At 40.9% G+C, this 19,197-nt stretch overlaps 4 protein-coding genes across 5 annotated transcripts; all 4 read right to left on the bottom strand.

Moving 5' to 3' along the window:
• Positions 1-425: 425 nt before the first annotated feature.
• Positions 426-5,637, bottom strand: LOC133417931 (gastrula zinc finger protein XlCGF57.1-like). Its single transcript, XM_061706174.1, has 2 exons — positions 5,225-5,637; positions 426-2,696 (listed from the first exon to the last, which is right to left on the bottom strand). Exons 1-2 carry the CDS (start codon positions 5,343-5,345, stop codon positions 1,534-1,536), a joined length of 1,284 nt encoding a protein of 427 aa, XP_061562158.1. The 5' UTR covers positions 5,346-5,637; the 3' UTR covers positions 426-1,533.
• Positions 5,638-7,318: 1,681 nt separating this feature from the next.
• LOC133417551 (zinc finger protein OZF-like) lies at positions 7,319-11,141 on the bottom strand. Of its 2 annotated transcripts, none has more exons than XM_061705310.1 (3): positions 10,775-11,141; positions 10,157-10,342; positions 7,319-8,897 (listed from the first exon to the last, which is right to left on the bottom strand). In XM_061705310.1, the coding sequence occupies exons 1-3, from the start codon at positions 10,896-10,898 to the stop codon at positions 7,537-7,539; spliced, it is 1,671 nt and encodes a 556-aa protein (XP_061561294.1). In that variant the 5' UTR covers positions 10,899-11,141; the 3' UTR covers positions 7,319-7,536. The 2 variants fall into 2 exon arrangements, with proteins under 2 accessions (XP_061561294.1, XP_061561305.1); XM_061705321.1 differs by having other exon boundaries at positions 10,157-10,339.
• A 270-nt stretch (positions 11,142-11,411) lies between these two features.
• On the bottom strand, positions 11,412-13,250 carry LOC133417766 (E3 ubiquitin-protein ligase TRIM35-like). The gene has a single exon (XM_061705868.1). The coding sequence runs from the start codon at positions 13,171-13,173 to the stop codon at positions 11,800-11,802; it is 1,374 nt and encodes a 457-aa protein (XP_061561852.1). The 5' UTR covers positions 13,174-13,250; the 3' UTR covers positions 11,412-11,799.
• A 1,315-nt stretch (positions 13,251-14,565) lies between these two features.
• Positions 14,566-18,200, bottom strand: LOC133417752 (zinc finger protein OZF-like). Its single transcript, XM_061705833.1, has 2 exons — positions 17,779-18,200; positions 14,566-16,122 (listed from the first exon to the last, which is right to left on the bottom strand). Exons 1-2 carry the CDS (start codon positions 17,900-17,902, stop codon positions 14,849-14,851), a joined length of 1,398 nt encoding a protein of 465 aa, XP_061561817.1. The 5' UTR covers positions 17,903-18,200; the 3' UTR covers positions 14,566-14,848.
• Positions 18,201-19,197: the final 997 nt, after the last annotated feature.

The raw sequence follows: 19,197 nt of genomic DNA, 5'->3' as shown, positions 1-19,197 counted from the left end.
TTGCAGCTCGTTGTTCCTCAATTGCTCTCTTTTTTTTTTTTAAGAAGAAATTAATATCAGCGGCACGGTGGGCCAATCGTGAACAACACTGAAAAGACAAGTCGCTGCTCTTCTTCGCTGGTGCAGCCCATGCAATGCTGTTCGTAACGGTAGACTGCCTCAATGCTGTATAGCTGTGCTCTTCCTGTGGATAAGTTATTGTGGTCAAGAACTGCTTGCGTAGTCTAAAATAAATACTGTAATGTGATATGGTATTATTGTTTAACCGGTCTGGGCTTGAACATTGGTGCTTTGTTGCAGTGAGGATAAAATGTAAATCAGTGTGGGGGTGTGCTGCTTGAAACCTCCCAGTAGGGTGCATTGGAGGCCACAGAGAACATCTGTCGGAGATAACAGTGGCTACAAAGGATTGCTGTAAACTTTATGAGAAGCAAGAAATGTTGAGACAGCGTCTGGCACCAGCGGCAAACGGCCATCATTCTGCATAGCAACGATGACGTCAATGGACCCTGGACCAATCAGACAAAGACGATTCCACTTCATCTTTTAAACATTGTATAAGTCTGGGGCAGGAACAGATAGTTTTGTTCAGTCAACACTATCTGTGCTAAGGCTAAGATAGGGGTAGCTGCGGACCCAGAGCTCTGAAAAATGTATAGACTCCTCTGTCAAGAATAAATTGGTTGGCTTTTAACACGTCGTTATCATTTTAGTTCTTTCACGAAAAGGAACACGCATGGAACCTCGAGAGTTAATAGGTGATTTTAAAACACAGGTTCCTTTAACTGAAAGAAAAGCCCTACAGTTCTGTGTTGCGTTACTGCATTTACCCTACAAAAGATACTGAACTCTATCACTGTATTTTATTCAGCACCAGACAGACACTTTTATGGCTTACCACAAAGTGTTGGTTTCTTTACAAATTATTTGAAGCTTCATATACTGCTGCGCTTCTCACCAAAACACTTCCGTTACTTAAACAGAGATGAGAGAATCTTTTCTCACACACACTGCAATTGAACAGTTTCTCACCAATGTGTGTTCTCGCCCTGTCTATTTCAAATAATTTTGTTTCGTCCTTAAGGTTCCGGATGAAGAGCTTCCAAGAAAAACAAAAGTCATACACATACAGTATAAAATACAGAATCACAATGTTGCACGGTTATTACAATTCAGAATCAGAACAAAAAATCAATCAAATCAAAATACATAGAAATTAAAACATAAAACCATTCCAAACCATCATGTGGAATTGACTGAAATGCATTGTGTGTGCTCTAGTGTGTATGGTCAAATGCCCTTTCCGAGTTCATCTTTCCCTGTAAGTGTGGAGTATCATGTGCCTTGTCCGATCTGTCTTGGCACCAAACGTTTTGTCCCATTGAAAACATTTCCCGTGTTTGTTATCAGTGTGACATATCAACTTTGGAGGGTGCATCATCATCACTCCTCACAATTACACCAGTCCATGGCAATTTGTTGATATCATCCTCGTCTTCCTCTTTAAATTTGGGGTGGAGAACCAGTAAACGGTTACTGTCCAGTGTGTGCTTTCATGTGTGTTCCCAATTGTACCTTTTGAATAAATCTTTTACCACAAATTAAGCAGGCAAAAGGTTTCTCGCCAGTATGTGTTCTTGTATGCCGTATTAAACGTCCCTTTACAGAGAATCTTTTACCACAAACTGAGCAGGGAAAAGGTTTCTCTCCTGTGTGTGTTCTTGTATGTCTTTTTAAACATCCCTTTTCAGCAAATCTTTTCCCGCAAACTGAGCAGGCAAAGGCTTTCTCCCCAGTGTGAGTTTTTGTGTGTGATCTTAAAGTTCCCATTCTAGAGAATGCTTTACCACAAACTGAACAGACAAAAGGTTTCTCCTCAGAGTGAGTTCGTGTATGTGTTCTTAAATGTGTCTTTAGTAAGAATCTTTTACCACAAATTGAGCACGCAAAAGGTTTCTCTCCTGTGTGTATTCTTGAGTGTCTTATTAAACCTCCATTTATATAGAAGCTTTTACCACAAACTGAGCAGACAAAAGGTTTTTCTCCAGTATGAGTTCTCCTGTGTGTTTTTAACTGCCCCAGTCTAGAGAAACATTTATCACAAGCTGAGCATGCATATGGTTTCTCTCCAGTGTGTATTCTTATGTGTGAGCTTAAATATCCCTTGACAGAAAATTTTTTACCACATATTGAGCAAGCGAAGGGCTTTTCTCCAGTGTGTGTTCTCATGTGTACTTTTAAATTATACTTGGCATCAAACGTTTTCCCACACTGAGAACATTTCCAGCGTTTATCATCAGTTTGACGCGTCATTTCACCTTTGCAGAGTTCATCATCAGTGTCTGAAGAGTGTGTCGTTATGTCGTCACTATTTGACAGTGGAGCCAAGAGGCTGTCTGCTCGTGGTCCTCCACAATGGTCTCCATCCCCTTCTGTTGTCGCATCTTGACTTGAGCTGCTGCTCTGAGGCTCTGCCCCTCTGTTCTCCTCACTTAGGCTGGGATGAAGCTCTGACTTCTGATCTTGGTCTTCATCATCTTCACTCTTCACAATGACAACAGTCAATGGCAACTTGGTGATATCAGCCTCTTGTTCTTCCTCTTTAATGTCAGTGGGCGGTTCTGGTTCCTCGTCCCCTTCGGTGTGGGGGATCTCTGGGTCCTGTTGCTCAGGACAAACATACTCTTCACTGATGTCTGGAGGACACAAGAAGATAAACAAACATGCTTGGTAAAGTCAATCTTTGCTCTGTGAAGTCGCATATTGTGATTTTTATGTTGTGTATTATTGTTTATACATGTTTTTGACACGGCACGGTGGCCGACTGGTTAGAGCGTCAGCCTCACAGTTCTGAGGACCCGGGTTCAATCCCCGTCCCCGCCTGTGTGGAGTTTGCATGTTCTCCCCGTGCCTGCGTGGGTTTTCTCCGGGCACTCCGGTTTCCTCCCACATCCCAAAAAACATGCATAAATTGGAGACTCTAAATTGCCCGTAGGTGTGAATGTGAGTGCGAATGGTTGTCTGTTTGTATGTGCCCTATGATTGGCTGGCAACCAGTTCAGGGTGTACCCCGCCTCCTGCCCGATGACAGCTGGGATAGGATCCAGCATGCCCGCGACCCTAGTGAGGATAAGCGGCTCAGAAAATGGATGGATGGATGGATGTTTTTGACAATGTTTATCAAAAACCTATATGACGTTGAGAGGCACATTTATGTTCCTTTCAAAGGCCATTGAGCAATTCAGTAATTAAAAGAACAAAATCATCCATTTTCAGAATGACAAATAATTGATGTGTGTTTTATTGTCCCTTAAAAGTAACATGGGGTTACCCTCCAAAAAAGAGCGGGACTTTCCCTCAAACTCTCTCTCACACACTGTGCGATCCGCGGATGTGGTACAATAATCCACCACATATTTGCAGAGCATAATTTGCGAATTCACCGGTTTTTTTCTTTCTTTTGGAACCTATCGCTGGAAAAACTCACCTACTAATCATTAGGGGAAAACATCAGATGTATGCAACATGTGTGCAATATGATGTTTGACCTTCACGGGGCGCTGGACTTACGACAGCCTCTGGAGTGGGTAATGCGAAATGTGCTTGATTATGTGCAAGGCCAAATTTGAGAGGGAACACCCACATTTGAGAGTTTTTCCAGACAAAGTGCAAATCTGGCAGGAGGGTGCGTGAAGTGGCCAGAAGAATCCGCGTAGCAACAAAGCGCATCGCGAGTCTGGCGTTTGTGTGCTCCGACATTATACACAAAGGTCATCATTTCCGATATCCGAGTCAGAATGTTAATCAGTATCCCCCCACCCCAAAGTTGGATCTCCAAATCAGCAAGGCGGATGAATCTGACCAGTCCGACATAGAATTTATGCTATCTACTACTCACGCAAACAGCATTTGAATGTGTTGTTCTGAGCTCCGAGTTCGGACTTTCAGTGTAAATTGAAGGCACCATAAGGCACGCCGCTCTCTCCCCAGCCAGGAACTGGTAGCTTCTACTAAATATTGTAAACAGGAAAAGGCATGGAGATTTTTTAAAAAAAAAAGTAATAATAATAATAATGATGATGCAACTCTATCAGGACGTAAAATACGAAATTAATCGCTTAGCTGCTGTATGAGGTTCCTACCAGTAGAGGGCGCCTGCAGACTATAACATGGTCCATGATTTGGCTGGATTGGAAGTTGAATGACTGCTTGCTTTCTCTACTCGTATCAGCGAAACACATTTCATTTCGATCCTTGCAATGATTTTCCAAGACAAATATTTAACATCGTGCAAAGAAACTTTTTTTTTTTGTATGATTCTTACTGAGAGACATTTGAAAATTAATTTTTTGGGGATTGTTGTAAAAAAATGAAATGTTTTGGGAAGCATTTAAACGGTGGATATCTTCAAAGGACAACAAATCACCCAAGATGGAATACAAAGAAATTAAATATGGAAAAATAACACAAAAGAAAAAAAACACGGGAAATAATGTATAACACCCTGATTATTATTGCGCAACAATTTATCCATAGATGCAGATTCATGACGTCACCCACTGTTTTTAGTTGATATGACGGAAGTAGAATAACTTGGGGGGGGGGGGGGAACATTTAGACGTGTTAAAACCAAACAAGTGTTGACTATGTAGATTGATATGAATGTGTAGTTTTATGTTTAGTTTTATGATTAGAGCTCTGACTTTTTTTAAAAATTTCGTTAGTGTCTTGTTATTGGTACTGTTCTGTATAAGCTTTGTTTATGCTCCGTTTCGAATAACTAAAACAAAAAATCAGTATCAATAATTCAAATTGAAACTGCGATGGCACAAATATACTTCCACATAGTCTTGCTTTGCTGAAAGCACAAAGATAATTTGTCTGGTTTCATTGAGGACGAAGGAAATCAGAGGATTTTGACTTTTTAAAAGAATAATAAAAAACGATGTGTTACTGATTTGTGCGTGCGTGTTCAGCATTGCCTGAGGGCATTTGATCAATTCCATGGCTGCTTATGCTTTTCTGCAATTGTGTTTTAACTACTACTACACTTTTGACACTTCAGTTATTTAGTGATGAGGAGCATTTGAACGGTAAGAATCTTTTACCACAAAGTGATAGGCGATAGGATATTCGACTTGAGGAAAGAGGAATCAATTCAGAAATAAAGGAATACTTCTACTAATAGAAAGTGGTGTCAACTGAGAGTAATAAGTGCACAAACCTGCTCGGTATAACACAACTCGAGCCTGCTTGAAAACATCGTCCAGAAGTCGACGTTGTCGCTCGTCCGCTTTTGTTCCAGAAAGCTTCTCCGCATACTCTGCTGTCTTTCTTGCGCACATTTCCTCACGACAATCACAACACTTTACACTCAATATTGACCACTGCTGAGCGATGTGTTGATAACCAAGGGGTGTCTCTCTTTTTAGCAGCTAGCAAGATGAGCTAAGCTAGCTCGAAAAAGCTTCAATGTGAAGGAATTTATCCCGGACACGAATATTTCATTCATGATATTTTACCCCAATAAAGTCGCGATGAGACGTAGCGTGTCAACGCTTCAGTCCCGTTCTGTACTAATTCAGGAATAATTATTCAGGGGAGCGCGTGTGATCTGGTTTGGCTACACAAACCATATACGGAAGTCGGTCTGGGGCGAAAGTAGTACAGCTACGGCTTCTCATCTTGGACAAACTTGGTGCTATCGTTCAATCAGTATACATTATCAATACAGGGATCGGTTATGAGGCTTTTGGAAGTTTCCAGGAGTTTAAACGTTCATTATACTATATCACGTAATTCCACACATTTAAGAGTAAATTATTCTGACAATATAACTTAGGTACTGTATTTTTACTAATTGCTGTACTGTGCTGTTTGACACCAAGTACCACCGTAAAGAATGCTTGGCTCTCCAAGTACCACCAAAATCACCAAATTTAACATAAAGTAATGTAGTAGACCGAAGTGTGCATTAAAAAAAAATGAGGCAGGGGTTTTATTCTCCCGAAAAAATAAACCTGTATTCATTATTGTGAGCCACTTTGACAGTGTGCACAGTTTGAACAATAACTCTGTGCTTGAATATACGAAAAGAAAAATACAATACTGTAAATCCCAGAACTCGTTAATGGCATATCTGTTTGGGTCGGATCTGTCTCGGAGGCTGTGATCAAGCAGTAACCGTTGCCTCACAGTTTCCACTGCATCCTGGATTGTGATCCACATCCACACTTAACACTTGAACGTTTCATGGGAACATTTTCCAGACAAAAATAATGATTGTGCTGTGGGCTCCTCGCTGTCCCCCGTTGTAGCAAACCTGTACATGGAGGACGTTGAAAGGAGAGCGCCAAACTCCTTTAAGTCCAAGTCATTGGTACAGATATGTGGATGACACATGGGTTAAAATCAAAAGCCAAGAAGTGCAAACCTTCACTGAGCACATTAACTCAGTGGACCACATCATCATTTTATGGACTGTGGTGTTCACATTGGAGACGTCAGGGGTCTGTCTCCTTGTTGGGGTTTACACAAAACCCCAACACACTGACGTGGGTGAGAAAGAAAAGAGGGACAAACGCAACAATATTGTCATTCCCTATGTATTGGATCTGTCTGAGAAACTCAGGAGGCTTTTCAACCAACACAACATTCCGGTACACTTCAAACCTGGCCACACCCTGAGACAAAGACTGGTACACCCCAAAGACCGGACAGCACACACACACACACACACACGCAGAAAAGCAAGGTGGTGTGTGCGGTCAAGTGCAGTGAGGGATGCACACATTGCATACATGCATGCATACATTGGGGAAACCGAGCAACCACTGAGCAGACGCATGGCACAACACATACGGGCAAACTCCTCAGGTCTCATCTTCACCGCCAAGAGAAACAGCACTCTTTTGAGGACAAAAATATGGATATTCTGGACGGGAAAGACAGATGGTTTGAACACTTCGCTGATACTTGGATAACTGTAGCAATTCTGAAGGTAACACGTTATTCATGGTAACTGCATAACTCCAGCAGACAGCGAGTATACTTTGCAGAGTTTGCTGCTGTCATTGTTATCCCTCTGCATTTGCCTTTTGCCTTGCATTATTTCATATTTGGGTTCACTTACTAATCTGTTTTTGGTTATCGTTTTGGGTCTTAGAAAAGCACACAATGTTCCACTCTGTACATATATACAGTATGTACAGAATATGTGCCCTACATAAATTGAACAACTGTTTCTGTTTAGAATCATGTTTACATACAATGCAAAACTGTGTAAAACCATCAAGACTTTCTTGAGGGGACATTTTTATTTTCTTGATGCTCTAAACACATTTGAGAAAATACATCCTAATGAACAGACTTTCATTACATAGTGACCATGACCCAGTGTAATTATAAGTCATTGAAGAATGAAATACTGCCCAAATAATACGTAGACTCATCAAAATGGACATATTTCAACTAAAATAATGAAGAAATTACAAAACGAAGGATGGATGAGGGCGGGTCTCTGGCTCTTGTTCCTCTTTAATGTCGAGGGGGCTCTGGTTCCTGGTGCTCAAAACCCAGCGCTTCCAGTCCTGAACTAAAGTTGCACAATGAAGCGGTAAAAGATTTCACCCCAGTGTGTGTTTTTCTATGCCTTATTAAATATCTTTCTACAGAGAATCTTTTACCACAAACTGAACAGGGGAAAGCTTTCCCTCCAGTGTGTGTTCCAACGTGTCTGTTCAAACATCCCTTCGCAGAAAATCTTTTACCACAAACTGAGCAGGCAAAAGGCTTCTCCCCTGTGTGAGTTCTTGTGTGTGCTCGCAAATGTCCCATTCTGGAGAATCGTTTACCACAAACTGAGCAGACAAAAGGTTTCTCCTCATTGTGAGTTATTGTGTGTGTTTTTAAATGTGCCTTTACATGGAATCTTTTATCACAAACTGAACAGGCAAAAGGTTTCTCTCCAGTGTGTATTCTAGTGTGCGTTGTTAAACGTTCTTTTATATAGAAGCTTTTCCCACAAACTGAGCAGACAAAAGGTTTCTCCTCATTGTGCGTTCTTGTGTGTCTTATAAAATTACCTTGTGTAGAGAATCTTTTACCACAAACTGAGCAGATGCAAGGTTTCTCCCCAGTGTGTGTTCTTGTGTGCATTATTAAACATGTCTTCACAGTGAATCCTTTACCGCAGACTGAGCAGGCAAAAGGTTTCTGCCCAGTGTGTATTCTTGTGTGTCTTTTGAAATTTCCTTGTGTAGAGAACCTTTTACCACAAACTGAGCAGGGAAAAGGTTTTTCCCCTCTGTGTGTTTTTGTGTGGGTTTTTGAATCTGTCTTCGTAGTGAATGTTTTACCACAAACTGAGCAGGCAAAGGGTTTTTCTCCAGTGTGTGTTGTCGTGTGTCTTCCCAATTGTTCCTTGTGCGCAAATCTTTCACCACAAACTGAGCAGGCAAAAGGTTTTTCCCCAGTGTGCAATCTCATGTGTCCTTTCAAGCCCCACTTTGAACCCAAAGTCTTACCGCACTGAGAACATTCCCAGTGTTTTTTGTCAGTGGGATATGTCACATCATGTTTAGAGTGTTCATCATCATCATCAGTGTAAGAAGAGTGTGACGTTACGTCGTCACTATCTGATAGTGGAGCGAAGCAGCTGTCTGCTTCTGATCCTCCGCAGTGGTCTCCATTACCATCTGTTGTCACATGTTGACTTGCGCTGCTGCGCTGAGGCTCCGCCCTTCTTTCCTCCTCATGCTGACCTTTACCTTCATCTTCAGTCTTCAAAGCGACATCAGTCAATAGCAACTTGTTGATATCAGCCACATCCACGTCCTCTTTATTGGGAGATGACTCTGGCTCCTGTAGCTCAGGACGAAGATACTTTTCACTCACTTCTGCAAGACAAATGCATGTTTGGTTTGGTAAAGTCAAATGTTAGGCTGTTACTTTGATGTTGTGTATTATTTTTATTACAGCGGTACCTTGATTACGAGTTTAATACAGTCTGTGATCAAGTTTACGGCTTAAATTACCTGTATTTCAAATATCAAAGAATTTAAATTTCATTAATCTGCTCCAGCACCCCCAAAAACTGTTGTTACCTGTTAGCTAAGAGAAATAACACTGTATTGTCAAATATAAATACTAAAACATTTAGAGAGAGTGTAAAACAAAAACAAACAAAAAAGGCAACTCTGTTCATCTAACTATGATAGCGTCATATAGTGATAGGCAAAACAATTAAATGCTCTTCTAGTAGATGGCAGAAGGTACATAATTAACTTGCGTATCCATTTTTGTGCAGTGGTGTGGTGTGATATTTTTTTCCTCAGGTAAACTATGTGACTTGGCTTGATAAAACACAGCGACGAGCTCTTCTGGCCTCTCTTTTTTCTCTTTCGCCCACAGCACAGCTCTGGCAGCTTCGCTGTATGAGAGGAAAAAAAGTGTACGATGCACCGTCAGGGACATAACTCGGGATTACCTCTCATACAAACACCTGAAACGCTCTCATAAACACTATCAAATAAACTTTCACGCACAATAATCAAATGCTTTTGCACAAGTTCACACAATCTATGATCCCGGTGTCCGCATGCTGGTCAATGGAGACTTAATCTTCCTCCTCTTTCATCTACTAACAGCTTCAAACAACATGTGCAACAAGAGGGTAAAAACGTGCATGCAACGTGTCAAAATTAAACAGGTTATGGTGGATTTTGACTGGAGAAGAAGATTTTGTTTGCAAGATTGTATTGTTATAATTACTTTATGTTTTGTGTACAGTGCTTTGTTACAGCTGTGACTGTTGCGAGAACGCTATATAAATAAAGTTGAGTTGAGCATTCATACATTTCACATTTAACAATGTGAAATTTTACTTTTTTTTCTTCTCTTTTTACATTATCCTGTATTTATATTGTCTCAAAAAGAAAGCAACCGAACGGGTGCATACCCAGCAAAGGAGGAGGAGAGAAAGACCTCATTCGCTGAATCAGTGGACAGGATTCAGTCACGTGACTGAGTGGCAAGCAAAACACAGCATTCTGTTGTGGGCGATGACGGCGTGCTTTAGGCTCTCCCATTTTGTGAAATTTTGTGTGCGTTTTTATGTGGTGTGACACTTGATTGTGATATAGTCGTAACCACTGACCTTGGTCTTCATCATCTTCGCTCTTCACAATGACACCAGTCGACAGAAACTTGGTGATATCAGCCTCCTCCTCTTCCTCTTTGACGTGGGGGGTCTCTGGCGTCTCTTCCTCCTTAATGTGGGACTGCTCTGGCTCCTGATACGCCACCCTTGTGCTCCACTCCTTCTGTTCAGGACGAAGATCTTCTTCACGGGTCACGAGAAGACAAACACACGCGCGGTTCGGTCAAGTCAAAGATTTGCGCAGCCAAGTCTCGTGTTGTGACTGTGATGTTCATCAGTGTCATGGATAATTATGAATCACAATCACATGTATTTTCCTTTCAAAGGCACTTAAGTAGTTCAATAACTGGAAGTATACAAAATCAGCAATTTTCAGGATGCTAAACCGTCGATGTGTTATGCATTGTACCGGAAGCAAAAAAAAGAAAGAAAGAAAAACACAGCCATCAAACAAACGCGAGTGGACGCCATCAGATCCGCAGAGTACTAACTTTCTGGTGTTTATAATGTTATATTAAATGTTAATAACGTTATTCGTGTAAATGTACGCCATGGTTCTGCTCAGATGTAATAGAAGGTAGTTAGTAAACACGTGAGAGTAGTAAGTGAACAAACCTGCTGTGCGTGACACAACTGGAGGTTGCTTGAAACCAGCGTCCAGTAGTTCACGCTGTCTGTCGGTCTCCTCTTTTGCTCCAGAAAGTTCTTCGTCGTACTCTGCGATCCTTCGTGCACACATTTCCGCCCGATAATCACAAGTGATCTCCGCTTAGCGGCGTGTTCATAACAAACTCGTCTCGTTGTTAGCGGCGACGGGCAAGCTAAACTAAACTAAGCTGGAGAAGCTTCAACGTGGACGCTGACGAGTTTATCCGCACATAAAGATTGAGTGTTTTACTCCAGTAAAGTGGTGATGGGAAGAAGGCGTATCGAGGCTTCAATACGTTGAGTGTTAATTCGGGAAGTTTTATTTAGTGAAGCGCGTGTGTGGTCGTGTGAAGAAAAACGCATGCGGAAGTACATCAGCTACAAAAGTGGTACGGCAACCCCAATTGGTCAAATTCCAGTTTGTTTTTTTAACTCACTTTAATTAAACAACAATTTAATGTGGTGTGGCGTGATTGCCTTTCTTGTATGTGATTGTCTTGCTTCATTTGCACTGAAACAAACTCCATAAACAACACATATTTTTTTTTTGCTGAAATTTATTCAATGCACAGAAGCTCAGTATTTGATTACTGACACATTTCAATACAGATACAAGCACACAATCATTATTTTGATGGGAAAGGTCCTGCAACCGAGCGGCGACCAAAGCGGCGACTTTTGCACACATAGCAAAATTTTCCAGCTGTTAGACAAACAACCATGATCTGTTGTTTCAATCACAAACATTTGCGTATGAAGCACTCGTTAAGAAGACAACAACTCTGCAGAGTCCAGTAAAAACACAAGATTACATACTTTGCGCAGATAGATTTTTTTTTTTGACCTGGTCTATATCCGTAACCCGTATACTTTATTGAACAGGTAAAATGTGGTAGAAAAAAAAAACTCAAATACAAAATATCATAAGCTTTCAATTAACTTCTAATGTATAATTTATAATATAAAACTCTGAGAGCAAAATGTCTTCAACATCACTCACTCCAAGTTGTAACACAAAGTGTAAGTGGGGTAATTTTCAGAGGAGTTTTATTGCTGGTGGAAAAATAAGGACACATTTTCATGGTACCTGAAAAATTCGGCCAATTGTAAATGTTACTCTGCGTGTGTAATTCAGTTTTTGTCAGCGATTCAGAGAATGACACTGATTTTTTGTTAGTGTCCACATGAACGCGGATCCTCTGCAGATTCCCAGATCCAAGTGGTCGGCTAAGTATTTTGTATTCACCGTTACGGAATCGAATGATCCATTTGAACAACGTGTGTGGCAAGCAAGTGTCCCACCATCCCACCCCCAGTTCCCAGTCTGTGTTGTCGCCCACTTCAACATCCCAAACGTGTGTTCCTGAACCCAAACCACAACCGAGAACTTCGTTTAAGCACTTCAACCTCTCTGGATTGTTTGGACGCTGCTGTGTTGCTTTAAAACTCACACTGGTCATATCTTCAGACAGACTGAGTGCCGCACCGGCCGTGTTTGGGTCCAGAATGACGGGACTGAAGGAGACCACTTCCTTCATTCGTTCCCACACGGTGAACTTGAGGTTGCCCACATGCTTGACTTCATCCAGCAGCGCTGCTCTGAGTTTCTCGGGTTTATCGGGCAGCTGTTGGATTCTGGTCATTGCAACTTTGTAGCTGTTCATGAAGGAAACGTGGTCAGATGTGAGCTGCTCTTCTGCGGTTCTGATCACGTCTGACAGAGCGGCCATGTCTCTGTTGAGAGCCTCAGTCTTCTTCTTCATCATCTGACTCTTCATCTGCTCTTCCTCCCTCACAGCAGACAACTTGGCTTCCTCCTCAACCTGCAGAAAGCGACGAAGCTCCTGGAAATCCTTCTTAATCTTGCGTTCAACATTGTCCCTCTGGACTTTGATGTACTCGGCTTGTTCATTCCAGTTGTCTCTGATGTTAATAAAGTCTCCCAGTTTTTTCTTCACTCTCTGCAGGCCTTCCTGGAGTTTTTCTCTGCAATCTTGCACAACTTCGTCGAGGGGAGAGAACTGGTGGCCGGCGTGGAGGTTTGCATCTCTGCATATAATGCACACAGACTCCTGGTGGTCCAAACAGAAGAGTTTCACTTTCTCCCTGTGCAACTTGCAGATGTCCTCTGAGTCGACTGAAGCTCGTGAAAAGGCCTCACACACGTTCCTCAGTGCCAAGTTCAAAGGTGGCTCCATCGAATTACACTTTCTCCTACAGATTGGACACGATCGATCTCCTTTCTCCTCCCACCACCGCTGCACGCACGCACGACAGAAGCTGTGACTACACTGAAGTATGACAGGATCTTTAAAGATTTCGAAACAGCTCGGACATTGGAGGTCGTCCTCAATTTGGCCAGCCATGGTCCTTCGGAAGACAGCGTCTTCGTCTACAAGCTTCTAATGTTCACAACTCCAAATAAGATTGTGGCCGAGTGTGTCTGCCACCAAGTTTTGTAAAGCCAGAAGTGGAATGTCTTTTTACTGGTTTCAAAATGATGTCAGACAGGTTAGACAATATTTTATCAGACAATTGCATCAGACAGGGAGCCAAGTTAGTCAACCGTATCAGCCAAGCAAACATTCAAGCTGTCCAAGTTGCCAGGGTATTTATCTCCAGTTGTTAAACATTATACAACTTCACCTTTATAAACGTGTGACAATTATTTTGTCTGTGTGAGAGCGTCAAAAATAACGTGCGTGAAGGGCAGCTGAAAACTGAAAGCGGAGGCCATCTCGATTCTCGAATGCTGATTGGCTCTGCCGGCAACAGGTCCCTTCGTCTATTCGACTAGTGTTACTGTTATTGTTAGAACTACTGTTCAACCAGATTCCAGAGGACAAAAGATTTTCAAGCGTGCAATCGGTTTCATGCCTTACATCTGACATGGAAGATATGCTTTCTCGCCGTATTTCTGTTCAGCCGCAATGTTTTCAACTCATTCGTGTCCACACGGGACAGCACAGGTGGAAGACACAAATCTCTTCAACAACACCGCTATTGCATTTCTTCTTTCAACTGTGAATGTACAATAATAAGCCAGGAACTGTAACAATACAGCATCTCATTGGGGGGCGTCAGGCCTAAAACTCTGGAGTGAAGCTTCAGGAACACCTTCACAGTTTCAGACTCCGGGTCATAGTTTGGATTAGAAAGCTAAGAAATTCAAGTTGGTATTTGAATAAAGTGTGATTGCGAGCAACTGTCCTCAAAACAGCTTTTCTCAAGTGCTAAGACACATTTCTTGAAATCCTCCATCGTTTTCTCTAAACTGTAAACACAAAACACAAATTTCAAACTACATTCACAAAACCCCAGACTTTCTCTCTCTCTCTCTCTCTCTCTATATATATATATATATATATATATATATATGTGTGTGTGTGTGTGTGTATATACATATATATATATATATATATATAGACTGAATTGTGGTTCCGACATAGTGGCCTCAAACTGTTCGCAGCAATAACTTGAATGTCAGATAAAGATACAGCTTATATTACACAGTATTCCTACTTCTTGCCTCTCTGCCAAGTCATTTTTACAAAAGAACCTGCTGGTCAAGGGAAAATGTATGCCCTTAAAATCAGTGTCCTTGCCGAAGTTTTTCTTTTATTGTTTGACTCAGGACTTTTCTCACTGAGCTAATCAATTCTCTCCAAGCTTCCACCGTGGTGAGAATCCGCTGGGTAGGATTGCCACTGAGAACCTTTCTGTTGCAAAGATTTGTTGTTGCTGTTACTCCATTTTTTTATTGACTCTTCCAATTCAAGGTCAGCTGAGCAAAGGTATCAGAGTACATAAATCAAGATGGAATATTTTTGTGGAACCATTTTGAAGTAATTTAATGTGTCAAATTAATCTTTCACACTTTGGATGCTAAATTGTAATTCAAAGTACACTTAGTTGAAACTCAAAAGAAAACAAGTACTATTTAGGTCTACTGCATTTAGGCTCCACTATTGACACTGTTTGAAGATGTGTATAAAATGTTAAGCTCACACACACTTTTTATACGATTTATTTAAAGCGTCATTAACTGCTGCTCTTCTTACCAGCACACTCGTGTTTGTTCATCTGATACGTATAAGAGAATTGTTTATCACATACACTGCAACTGAAGGGTTTCTCGCCAGTATGTCTTCTCATGTGTTGAACCAATCCTGAACGATCGCAAAAAGTTGAATTGCAGACTGAACAGGCAAAAGGTTTCTCTCCAGTGTGGGTTCTTATGTGTGTTCTTAAGTGGCCCTTAATAGAGAATCTTTTACCACAAACTGAGCAGGCAAAGGGTTTTTCTCCAGTGTGAGTTCTAGTGTGTGTTTTTAAATGTCCGATTTTAGAAAATCTTTTCCCACAAACTAAGCAGTCAAAAGGTTTCTCTCCAGTGTGTGTTCTTGCGTGTGTTCTTAAATGTCCCTTTACAGTGAATCTTTTACCACAAACTGGACAGTCAAAAGGTTTTTCTCCAGTATGTGCTTTTGTGTGTCTTCCCAATTGTCCCTTCTGAGTGAATCTTTTACCACACAATGAGCACGCATAGGGTTTTTCCTCATTGTGTGTTCTCATGTGATTTGTTAAACTAATCTTTTGATTTACTCGAAGACCACAAACGGCACAGGCAAAAGGTTTCTCTCCCGTGTGTATTCTCATGTGATTTGTTAAATTAATCTTTTGAATAAATGTAAGACCACACACTGAACAGACAAACGCTTTGTCCCCAGTGTGTGTTTTTGTGTGTGTTCTTAAATGTTCCTTCTGGGTGAACCTTTTACCACAAACTGAGCAGACAAAGGGTTTTTCCCCAGTGTGTATTCGCTCATGTACTTTCAAACCCCACTTTGAACTAAATGTTTTCCCACAGTGAGAACATTTCATGTGTTTGTCAGTGTGACATATCATATCACATTGAGCGTGTTCATCATCATCATCATTATCATCCATCTCAGGAGAGCGAGGCGCTATGTTGTCATTATCCGATAGTGGAGATAAGAGGCTGTCTGCTTGTGATCCTCCACAGTGGTCTCCATCACATTCTGTTGTCATGTGTTGACGTGAGCTCCCATTCGGAGGCTTGGCCCCTTTATTATCGTCCCGCGTCACAATGACATCCGTCCACGGAAACAGGCAGTGCTCCTCGTCACCTTCTTCGTCATCATCTTCACTCTTCACAATGAGAGTCAATGGAAACTCGGTGATATCAGCCTCGTTCTCTTCTTCTTTAATATAGATGGTCTCTGGCTCCTTTTCCTCTTTGACGTTGGGGGTCTCTGGCTCCCGCTGGTCAGGATCAAGATCTTCACTGACATCTGCAGAACACAAGACGACAAACACATCCTTTGATAAAGTCAAACTTTGCATAGACCAAAGTGGATTCTCAGGGGGTCCATCAAATGCGCTTGAATTAATAAAGTTTGATTGCAATCCTTTAAAGTGTTTAGACTATTCTACTCGTTTGTACACATCGTCTAACGTAAATTAGGTTGTTGTTGTTTTTTTTGTGTCAAAACCACACCTCTTTGTTGGGACTGAGTTGTAAGGAGCATCATTTGAAATGTTAGCTTGAATACTAATTGGCTGGTGACGATTTGTTGTCACCGGGCAGGCAAGATTGCAAAGTCAACGTTGATAAGTCTTGACCGATGAAGACTTTGTTGCTGATACTTTGTCCTCTGTAAGGACTTCATGCTCATTGTTGCGAGTTTGTCAAATTGAGGTGGAAATATAATCGTCATAAATTTGACAGACTAAAGAAAAGCTTTTTGTGCAAAAGACTGAGTTTTGAATTAATACAAAAAAAGAGTCAATTATAAAATATAAGGCTTCAAAATCCTTAAAAATCTAGATCTAGCTCTAAGACGATGTCGGCTGGTCCACTGAATATGCAGAAAACACGCCACGCTCAACCTTCAACTGCCAATAAAATACGTCAGTGCATCTAGCATCTTTCTTATGCCTACACATCGCTAAATGCTTGAGCCAAGAGGGTTTCTCTCTTCAAAGCAAAACTTTAAACACATCTGCTGAGAATGTCATACTCGCCCTAGTCCTATTTGTACTTTTTTTTTTTTTTATGTTCTTAATTTTTTTTTTTTTTACCTTGATTAAACAGTTTGATTGATTGATTGGTGTCACTGTGTGTGCTTTAAATGTGGCTTTAAGTAAAAAGCATTAGTACTATTAGGTATTATTATTAGTAGTAATAGTAGTCGTACCATTTTGTTTATTTTATGTGTATGTGTTTATGTTTTATGTATGTCAATATCTGTATTGTAGTGCTGTCTGTCTTCTACGTGGGTGAGCCACTCACAATATTCCACCTCAGTGGACAATAATAATTATTATTTTGTATTCTTCTCTATTGTATTCCATTCTTTTTGATCTTCCAGACCACAATGTTTGTCTTCAGTGACTGCTGGTATCTTGGGAGATGACCCTTCAGCCTTCTTCCAAGAATGGTTTCATAAGTAAATTGATTAGTTATTAATGTTGCAGCTGCATTTTTTTTTTACTTTAATTATGAACCAATAATGACGAAATGCTACTTTTTTTTTTTTTACTCCTTGATATGTACATTCCATAAGTACATCATATTGGTTGATACACAATTTGAAAAATACGTTTTTCACATTTGTTCCAAACGTTCACTCGCAGTAATGACCCAAACATGTGGAAAAACGACTTACAGAAACTATTTCTTAAAATGTTAATCATATTAATTACAAAAACGACTGACATTGGAATAGATTTTTTTAAGTCAAATACACTTGGCATTTAGGTTGTTTACACTGTACTTAAAACAGTTCTTCACTCAAGTTTTCATTATTAAGCAACCGGTTTCCTCTATTTTTTTTAACAGTAAACTCAATTTATGTTGCCTTACAATAGTGGCACAGGAAACGCAGGAAGGCTGCTTCAAAATAGAAAGTAGTTACTACAAAGGTTAGAGTAAGACGTGAACAAACCTGCTCTGTAAAACACTTGAGTCTTCTTGAAAACAGCGTCCTCTAGTTGACGGGATCGATCGTTCTCCTCTTTTGTCGGACTAAGTTCCTCCTCGTACTCTTCTTTCAAACGGTTTGCACACATTTCCCCACGATAATCACAACGCTTGACACTCACACTTGATCTCCGCTTCAGCGATGTGGTGACAACGAACGCGTCTCTCGGTTAGCGGCTAGCAAGCTAAGCTAGGCTAGCCTGTGAACCGTCAACATGAACCGTCAACGAGCTATCTGGCCACGAAGATTTAAAGCATGGAAAAGTTTCCATTACTCTGGAAAAGTAGTAATATGTGGCTGTGTCGAGGCTTAATTCGTTCAGTAGTAATTCGGGGAGAATTGTTTAGTGAGTGCAGCTCGAACAGTTACAACAAACCGCACACAGAAGTAGCACGGCATAGACTAGTACGGAAACTCTACTTGGACAAAGTGTGCGAATCACCATTTTTAAAAACCCTGTGATCGCGATAGTAGTAGATGGAAATGCTAATTCAAAAACAAAAAGAGCTTACGTCAGAGCGTTCCCACCTGCTGCTTCTCTAAGGTGTCTAATGAGATTTCCAATAAAAGTATTTTTGTATCGACTGTTAATTTTCTCCTCTGTCTCTTTCAAACGTCGCGGTAAACTCCGTGTGGGTTCTTTTGAGCAAGGTACAATATCAAATATTAAACAAGAAAAGAAAAACTTTTCAGGTTAATGTAAAAATTACCATTGCTAATGCTCTGTATTTGGAAAACCAGTATGGCATATCTACAGTTCAGTATCTGGTTTATAAAGACATGGACTAAATATTTAAGATAAAGGCAAAGTCTAACTTAAAGAGAGAAAGACAGAGTTGTTTTGTGTAAATGATCCCATTACATACATAGTGTGTCACTGTGTAACAATATGGCGTATGTTAACACCTTTTTTTATTTTAATTGATTTCATCTTAGTCACTGATGGTATAGTGGTACACTTACCTGACTTTGGTGCGGGCAGCGTGGGTTCAGTCCCCACTCAGTGACGGTGTGAATGTGAGTGCAAATGGTCGTCCGTGTCTATATGTGCCCTGCGACTGACTGGCGACCAGTTCAGGGTGTAGTCTGCCTTTCGCCCGAAGTCAGCTGGGATAGGCTCCAGCATCCCGCGACCCTAACCAGGATAAGCGGTGTTGAAAATGGATGGATTGATGGATGATTTCATCTTTATTTAACCAGGAAATATCCCATTGAGATTAAGAAGCTCCCCTCTTTTTTTTCAAGGGAGTTCTGGCCAAGCGGCAGCATGGCACAAAAGTTGACAAACACATTATGAAAAATATGTTTATGTTGTGGAAATGGTCAGAATGCACTTGTTTTTCATGTGTTTGTAGACTGCAGTGGCTTTAATTTTTTTTAAAA

Source organism: Phycodurus eques, chromosome 2 (assembly GCF_024500275.1).
Source record: "Phycodurus eques isolate BA_2022a chromosome 2, UOR_Pequ_1.1, whole genome shotgun sequence".
Classification (NCBI taxonomy): domain Eukaryota; kingdom Metazoa; phylum Chordata; class Actinopteri; order Syngnathiformes; family Syngnathidae; genus Phycodurus; species Phycodurus eques.
Note: the sequence above shows the minus strand (reverse complement) of the source record. Positions and strands in the feature narration are given on the sequence as shown.

Coding starts and splice junctions, on each gene's coding strand:
- LOC133417752 (XM_061705833.1), bottom strand. CDS start 17,902: ATGTGTGCAAACCGTTTGAAAGAAGAGTACGAGGAGGAACTTAGTCCG. Junction 16,123..17,778: donor TCAAGTGTTTTACAGAGCAG/GTTTGTTCACGT, acceptor TGTGTTCTGCAG/ATGTCAGTGAAGATCTTGAT.
- LOC133417766 (XM_061705868.1), bottom strand. CDS start 13,173: ATGGCTGGCCAAATTGAGGACGACCTCCAATGTCCGAGCTGTTTCGAA.
- LOC133417551 (XM_061705310.1), bottom strand. CDS start 10,898: ATGTGTGCACGAAGGATCGCAGAGTACGACGAAGAACTTTCTGGAGCA. Junction 10,343..10,774: donor AGTTGTGTCACGCACAGCAG/GTTTGTTCACTT, acceptor TGACCCGTGAAG/AAGATCTTCGTCCTGAACAG. Junction 8,898..10,156: donor CGAAGATGATGAAGACCAAG/GTCAGTGGTTAC, acceptor TTTGTCTTGCAG/AAGTGAGTGAAAAGTATCTT.
- LOC133417931 (XM_061706174.1), bottom strand. CDS start 5,345: ATGTGCGCAAGAAAGACAGCAGAGTATGCGGAGAAGCTTTCTGGAACA. Junction 2,697..5,224: donor AGTTGTGTTATACCGAGCAG/GTTTGTGCACTT, acceptor TGTGTCCTCCAG/ACATCAGTGAAGAGTATGTT.